This window comes from Pinus tabuliformis, chromosome 6 (assembly GCF_031772625.1).
Source record: "Pinus tabuliformis cultivar Carrire ecotype Pingquan chromosome 6, CPIR1, whole genome shotgun sequence".
In the NCBI taxonomy this organism is placed as follows: Eukaryota; Viridiplantae; Streptophyta; class Pinopsida; order Pinales; family Pinaceae; genus Pinus; species Pinus tabuliformis.
Genome location: NC_142292.1, coordinates 685,065,172 through 685,073,699, shown reverse-complemented (window position 1 = coordinate 685,073,699; position 8,528 = coordinate 685,065,172). Strand labels below are relative to the sequence as shown.

The 8,528-nt window shown below is 38.3% G+C and overlaps 1 protein-coding gene across 1 annotated transcript; it reads right to left on the bottom strand.

Moving 5' to 3' along the window:
- Positions 1–396: 396 nt before the first annotated feature.
- On the bottom strand, positions 397–798 carry LOC149260508 (uncharacterized). Its single transcript, XM_089459638.1, has one exon. The coding sequence runs from the start codon at positions 796–798 to the stop codon at positions 397–399; it is 402 nt and encodes a 133-aa protein (XP_089315764.1).
- Positions 799–8,528: the final 7,730 nt, after the last annotated feature.

Genomic DNA, 8,528 nt, shown 5'->3' with positions numbered 1-8,528 from the left:
TAGGAGCTTCTCTAGCGTTGGCTAGCTGCCCTGGATTTTGTCCTTGTAGGTTTCTTGTTCTCTTTTTTCTTTTGTCGTTTTGCGCCCTCATGTAGATCTTCTGGGAGAGGACTGGGATTCCCCAATTTCCCCTTCTTCCTCTGATTCTTCGGACTCTTGGGTTTCCCCTTCTTCTTCGAAAGCGTTCTCCTCTGGTATACTTTTGATGGAGGGGGAAGCTTTTGGGGCAGAGATCTCCTTTGGCACTTCTGTTTCCTGTGTGGTCATGGCTTCAGATCCAAGGATTTCAAATTTGTTTCCTTGGTTTTCCCTGGCTGATTTTTGAGCAATGCCCTCTTGCGGGTTCTTGGCACTGCCATTTGTGTTCTTCCTGTGAAAGGTTTTGGATCTCTTTGCCTAGTTCCATCCCTCTTCCTTTCCTTTTTCTTCCCCCCCTTTGGACGGGCAGTCCCTTGCGAAATGCCCGTAGACATGGCACTTCCGGCATTTGAATGGCAGCTGTTCATAATCCAGTTTCTGTACATGAGTCCAGGGACCAACCACTATTTTGACGGCTTCTGGTAGTCCGACCTCCAGATCTACCTCTACACAGATTCTGGCGCAGTCATATTGATCCTTGCTGTTGGCCTTGTCTATGAATTTTCCCAGGGTGTTGCCAATGTGCTTCAACGAATCCCAGTTCCAGCAATGAACTGGTAGGTTGGGGAGCCTCACCCAAACTGGGACTGTTGTTGGCACGTCCACCACCGGATCGAAGTCTGGTGTCCATTTGTTTAAGTACAGCCCTTGGGGGCCCATGAAGTAGGGGCCATTCCTGAAAATTAGGTCTTTGTCTTCTTTTGCAGAGAATTCAAACAAGAAGTAGCCTCTCCCGAGGAAGTAAGAGGTTACCTTATTTTGGATCAGAGGTGCCCAGTTCTTGGCAACCCAGTTCTCAGTCATCTTCGGGGAAGGCCAGAGCCTTGTAAATTGTCCTACCAGAGCCCGATCTGCCAAGGAGAGAGCTACTTGGATCGGCCCTTCCGGCGGGAGGGCGATCTCTGGGATATCTTCCAACCTTTTCACAAACTTCGCTGCTTCCGAGCATTTCTTCTTGGGCAGGGAGGCTAGAAGGGCTTTGAAGGCCTCCGCTGCAGACAGGGGGGGAGGAGAAGGCTCCTCCATGGAGAATCTAAATCACCAGCCAGGGCGGTCACGACCGGGAGTAGGTCTCTCAGCAGATCCCCGCAGGCGCAAAATCAAAGCCTCCGCGAGAACCCACGCAGGTTCTAGGCAGGTCTACCCCGGGGCACCTATGCAGTCTCAGGGCGCGAGGAGAGCGGCTGCGCATGTAGTCTTGGCTCCCGCAGGTTGCCTGCTTCTCGGGTTGCAGAGCTCTGTAAATGCACTAACCTTTATATAAATAATTTTTAACAATACTAAATGTGAAATTTAAAATTTAAAATATAACTTGCTAAATACAAAGAGTAAAAATATATTCAATTAATTTTTTTTAATAATATTAAATATCTTTCTATTATATATATATGTATATGTATATGTCGATTAAAAAACTGTGAAATTTGTTAGATTAAAAACCGATAAAACTACAACCAAATTATTAAGAATTCCGTGAAACTTGAGCTCAGTTTTAATGTAAAGAGATTTATAATATCATATTAGAGTGATTAAAATATTTAGAGCCTCATCCAAAGAGCACCCTTGAATAAAGGGAGAGACATTAACCAACACAAAATACATCTTTAGCCCACATTCCAATATTCCAATAATTGCAACGTAGTTTGCACATTGTCTTCTACTCTAGAAGCTTTAGATGCCAGCAAAACAAGTCAATGTTAGCCCACATATTTTACAAAATCACTATTTTATATTAAAAAATAAAGAGTTTAATGCGTTAAAACTTATTAATTGTGAAACACCCGAATGCCAATTGAAAATCGCAGTTCTTGTGGCAATTATCGAACTCTTACTCCGGCCATTAATCATGGCCATTAATTGATTAAGCTAAAATAAATGAAGCTTTGATTCGTTGGAAGACTACCTATCTTAAGGCAGCCATGCAATCCAATCACGTAATCCATTAATCAAAACACATGAAAGATAGATGGAGAAGTTAACTAGAATAGAATTTACATTAAAGATGATGGATTTAGTTAATCATATTATTTATATTTATAAATTTTGTTTCATATTAATTAATGACATTTATTTATTATTAACAATAATAAAATTGTTATAATTGGAGAAAAATTAATTTGTATAGTATATTCATTTAAATCCCATATGGGATGTATGAGTAAAAATGTTCAACACTGATAAAAATCAAAGATTATATTTAATTGAATGGTCTTAGCAATGTTATATGATCTTTTTATAAAGAATGGCTTCTATGAGTTCTTTTATTGAAAAAATCATGAAATTGCAATTTTTTATTATTATAAAAAGGGTTTTATAACATCATATTAGAGCATAAGGGATATTTTGAGTTAGGTTGCATATCCTCTTCAATAGCTCACCCATGCTTTGCTAAACCTTGGATCGAGATTGCTACCTCTTCCTTGCCCTTGAGGTCGTTAGGCCTGTGATCATGTCAAGAAGAGGCACTCTCCCTCCTCTTAACTTTGATTCTAAAGTGGTTGCTTTTAAATAGCTAGTCACATCACAAGGGGAAATCACTGCAAAACCAAATAATTCATGCTTTGTGAAGTAACTTGACTCAATCCATGAGGTTCACCTTCCACGTATATCACCCATATATAAAGCCCTAAATTTTATAGAAAAGGGGTTGATTGGACATTGCATTGGATTATGGCATATCCTTCACTGGAAAATTGGTTACTATGAAACTGAAAGATCTTAATCAAAGGTGGATCGGTGTTCTTCTATGGTAGAGGTTATTATTCCTTTTTATTGAATCTAATGAGGATAGAGACCTAATTTTTCATAAGTTTTCCATACTTCTACGAAACTTGGGGTATGTATCTCAATAAATGGCCATAAATTTCAACTTGGAGGTGATATCCCTGTAAATTTTCCTACCTAGGTCCTTTCACCCTACCTTTCCCTTCATTATTGGAGGGATTGTGCCATCAAAATCATTGGGGACTCCTATGGTAAGTACATTGATAATTTAGAACCAAAAATTGTTATGTATACCTATGCCAAAATTTGTGTTGAAGTTTATTTAGAGAAGGGTTTGCCCAAACCCATCCACTTAACCCTAAATGATTGGACACACATTCAACAGCTTGATTATGGGAAATTACCCTTCAAATGCAAAATATTCCATGAATATGACCATGTTGCAAAAGATTACAAAAATAAAAATTAGGGATGATCTTTAACAACTACAAAACAAGGGAAGGAGTGGAAACTATTCAAAATTCCAAAGGTAAGGGGATCAACCAAAGCTCCATTACTTCTACATTTAAATTGACTACTAAATAAAATCAAAGGAAATAAATGCCTAAGACTTCAATGGGAACAAAACAAACATCTAAGGAAGAATTTCCTAGAGAACCTTAGGTAAGCATATAAAATTTCTTTGAGACTCTAACAAATGAATCAAATGAACAAGCAAGGGAAATGCATCTATAAGGTAGGAAGTTAAGGAACTAGTTCTCACTCCTCAAACATTTCAACCCTTACATTTTATAGAGCATCCAAACCAACTTCATCAAACAGAGGAATAAGCCTCAAAAGAGGTAAAACAAATAGATATATATCTACTTCTGGATAAAGCACTTACACAACCAAGAAAGTTAATAACGTTATTAAAGGATTAGTAAGCATTAGATCAAGGGGAAATAGAAGAGTAAAAATCTTCCAAAAATCCATGAAGGAATGTGAAAAAGAAAAATGAGAGGAAACAACAAAAAAAGACAAGACAATGGGACATAATAAACAATTAAACATACTTTTGTATTAGGAGAAAAATCCCAAGGAAGCAAGGGATGGGAAACTTAGGCACCTCAAGAACTAATAGGAGGTGCAACATTTAGAAACTACAAGAAATTGTATGCACTCATTTAAATAATTTGGTGTCACATATGTGCTTCATTTTATTTAATGTTTATGTGCCCATTAGATATCTAGAGAAGATTAGTTGTTGGGATACGTTGCAGGCCTATAGTGAGAATATCCCTATAAATTTCATCATCGTAATAGGGGATTTTATCATAGCAATGTCAAGAAGGGAAAAGAAGTGGGGTAGCATAGTTCACAATCTAATGAGGGAAATAAGGGAAGAATTGATTTTAGATTGGGACCTAGTGGATGTAAAACCCACCAAGGGTAAATAAACCTAGAACAACGAGAGGTGTGGTCATGGGCATATAGTAGCTCCCTTGGATAAGTTTCTTATTCATAGTAATTTCTTCCTAAAAGATCATTTCATCTCCTCTAAATTAATCCCTTCTAGTGTTTCATATCACAATCCTATAATTTTATCCTTTAAATCATCGTAGAACATTAGCCATATTCCCTTCATATTCAATCATCTTTGAATACAGAATGAGGAATTTATGCTACTATTCAGAGACATGGAGGCAACTAGTATCTAGATTTCCAATTTATTTTTGGAAAGTCCAAGACCAAGGAAGCTAACTTGGCTTTGAAGCATTTGGATAAGTTTGTATACACTCCTCCTGAGAAAGAAAGACTAAATTATCAAACCAATTAGATGATATTCAAAAGATAACAAAAGAAGAAGGGGTATCTAAACAATTGATTAGGAGGATGGAGACACATGTGAGAAATTGCATGCAACATTTAGAAAGGAGGAGGAATATTGGCAATTAAAATCATGCATTCTTTGGTTAAGAGTAGGGGAGAAGAACATACCCTTTTTTTAAAACAAAGTACTGAGGCACAAAAATACAATTAAAAAAATACATTCGGAGGATAGGACAAGAGAATAAGAGTATGTAGAAGTGAAAGAAGTGACCATATCTCACTTTGAAGAGCTTTATACAAATTAAGAAGAAGAAAAATCCAAAAAAGGTTAGAAAGATGTTACACGACATACATATATTGATAACTAGGGAAGAAATTATTGCCTTGTTGTAAGGGACTGGACAAGAATAAATAGCTCAAGTTATTTGGATTATATTACCAGATAAATTCAAATCAATGCCTTTTTCTATCCACTTCCTTAAAGCTTTCTAGGATATAGAGAAATATGATCTAAAACATATGTTGACTTATTTCTTTAAAAAAAAAAAAAGTGGAGGAATCAAATCCTCTTTTTTGGTTTTCGTTCTAAAGGAGACAATCCCTACCACATTTGCAAGATTCCAACCTATTCCCATATGCAATTGAACCTACAAGGCCTTTACTGAAATCATAGCCAATAGATTGAAAAGGACCCTGTTAGCGCTTGGAATTCACCTAGGCTGAGATAGACAAACTCTCAAGGCTACATCAAACCATTTCACCTCGTAGCTAGCCCTACGAGGAATGAGAAGGCTCTCTCGGGTCAGATTCGATAGATCTTTCAATATGATTAGGCTGACCAATTAAGAATAAGGATTTTAGGCTAGTAAATTGATAGGGGGTTTGATTTAATGATTTTTGGGGTTTTTAATGACGGGGTTTTTCTGGGCTGCATGGGCAAAATCACAGCTTCAAACAGAGAAATATAATGACTACACAGGTTATCAACTGAGGCAAGGTAGGCATGCAATTTAACACCAAATCTGGTTTCAAATGGGATGGCAAGACTGGTGAGGAGCTAAGGAGGGCAGACAATAACTCTGAATCCTCCTTAAACAGTAGAAAACATCGAATGCGAACAAACTTATAGGAGGAGCATATAATACTATGAATTCCTACCTAATCACTTCATTTGTTCAGCTTGAAAGGGTCATGAAATGAAATGGAACATAATTGATTACATATGAGACAAAGGGAAAAACTTATGCTAAATCAACATACCACATGAATCTCAGCAAACAGAGCTGTGAAATTCCATTAAATTCTCTGTCGTAAAACTGTACAATAAAAAGCTCTCTGCTTCTCCAGCAGCTCCCAGCGCTCAGAAAAACTCCCTCTCTACCTCTCTCTCTCTCAAATGAATTTTTTAATACATTTAATACAACTGCTGCCCAAAACAGGGGCGCTGTTTTAACTAACATCACCAAATATGAAACAAAAACAAGCTGGGGGAAAACAAGTCGACCCCAAGATGAGGGATTTGTTTTATTATCCTTATTAACAAAATAAACTAAAAATAATCAGCGCTTCCTGAAGGGAGAATGGCGCTCTTTCCACTGAATTCTGTTGATGATTGACCAAAACTGGAGCGCATATCTAGTTTGCAATATTAATTAAAATCTGGGAAATAGGAATCGAATCCTATCTTGTTGTTCTGGCACCGTTTGAATAGCGGTGGCATTACACGTTTACCCTTGGCACTCTTCTGTTTCTTGTAAGAGTCTAGTAACTTTGGTGTGTAAACAGCATCGTATGCCACCTGGAGCTCCACATCAACATAGTCGGCATCCAATTCTATAGCCAAACGAAGTACATCAAGGCGTGTTGCTTCATCCATACTCCAACGCTGCTGGTTCAATGCTAGTCATACCTTCTCCCGTCTCTGGATCCCAAATTCTGACTACTCGATTATCAGCAGTGATCATTCTCGGCCTCGAAGCATTTAGAGTTGAATGCCACTTGATATCCAAAATAGGACTACCATACATGTGATCTTTAACTCGAAAAGGCCTTGAAGAACGCAGATCATATATTAGCACCTGTCCAGAACTATTTCCAACTGCCATCTGAAAGCTTTCAGTTTCCTCGAATTGTATCGCAGTGACCTCCTGATCAGTATCTCCTGCATGTGTAGCTACATCAATTCTTCCTACCGAAGCTTTTTCTCTCAAATCAAAACATTCTAAGGCACCATCTTCTCCACCACAAGCCAACAATCCATGAACTGGGCTTCGGCAAATTACATTGACTGCTGGAGAGTGAGTGTTTAAAGACGCAAAAAAAAAAACGACCCTGTTCCAAGTTGATGCGATATAAATCTGGTGAAGAAACAGCACAAATCAAATCACATGACCAACGATCATAGACAATATCCCTTCCCATCATCTATACAATACACACTAGACCTTTTTATTTAAAGGATTATTAAACTTCTCCACTAGTTTTTGTCTTTGGGCGCCACTAGTGCGTCCATCAAGCATGTACCATTCTTTACCTTGCCTCCAGTATTCATCTTTATTTCCACGCCGAGGTAATAAAAAGGATTATTAAACTTCTCCACTAGTTTTTGTCTTTGGGCGCCACTAGTGCGTCCATCAAGCATGTACCATTCTTTACCTTGCCTCCAGTATTCATCTTTCTTTCCACGCCGAGGTAATTTAGTCAAGAATGACTCAATAGGATCTAATGTACTCAAGCTTTGGCTGAAAACCAATGCCTTATCACCTCGCTCAGAGCTCATGGCCAGGAGTAGCAACTAGAATGGTTATTCCTTCACGCAACCTCGCTTTTTCCATTCTCCAAAGTTGATGTCAAAGCTGGAATGCCTTCAAGCCCACCATTCTCTAGAACCTTGAGAAAAGGCAGACCCTTTGCACCAGATTTGATTGCTTCCTTATAGATATCTCCTTTCTTCAGACTTGTATTTGAATATTTGCTTGATCCCAGAGGCACAACCAAAGCCTTGATGACTCCAGCAGATTGTAATGTATTCATAAAAATTTGAAAATCTGTTCCACTAAAGACTTCAGAAACATTTACCAACTCCATCTCGAAGCGGAGATCTGGTCTGTCAGATCCATAGCGATCCACGGCATCAGCATATGTTAACCTTGGAAAATGAACAGGAAGTTCAATTCCTTGAATCTCGTGGAAAACATGTCTTATCATATCCTCGTTGAGTTTTAGCATGTCATCCAATGGTGTGAAAGCCAGCTCCATATCTAGTTGTGTAAATTCAGGTTACCTATCTGCTCTCAAGTCTTCATCTCGAAAACGCCTTGCTATTTGATAATATCTATCAAATCCTGACACCATCAACATCTGCTTGAACAGCTGAGGACTTTGTGGCAAAGCATAAAATTCCCCTGGCTGAATCCGAGATGGAACAAGATAATCACGGGCACCTTCAGGTGTAGACTTTGACAAAATTGGTGTTTCAATCTCCACAAAACCATGGACATCTTCTAAGTATCGCCTTATAACCTTAGAAACTTTGTGTCGGAGCCTTAGATTGATTTGTTGACACCGTAGATCAAGGTAACGGTACCTTAAGCGAACCTCCTCTGTTATGACATCATGTATTCTGACTTCACTTGGTTTCTGGTTATTTTCCAGGTGGATCATGCAGGACTTCTTAGAATCAATGCTGCTCGTCTTATCAAAAGGAGTAATTGATTCTGCTTTGTATGATACTGCACCAACTCTTGATTGGCTTTCCAAATATGCTGGGAAATTAATGCTTACTGCTTCTCCACTGCTACGAACTATACCACGACCAACAGATTCAGGGATAGTTACTTCCTTTTCCATTCCTA

Bases quoted from the DNA above. Each gene is read 5' to 3' on its own strand.
- LOC149260508 (XM_089459638.1), bottom strand. From the start codon at position 798: ATGGGCCCCCAAGGGCTGTACTTAAACAAATGGACACCAGACTTCGAT.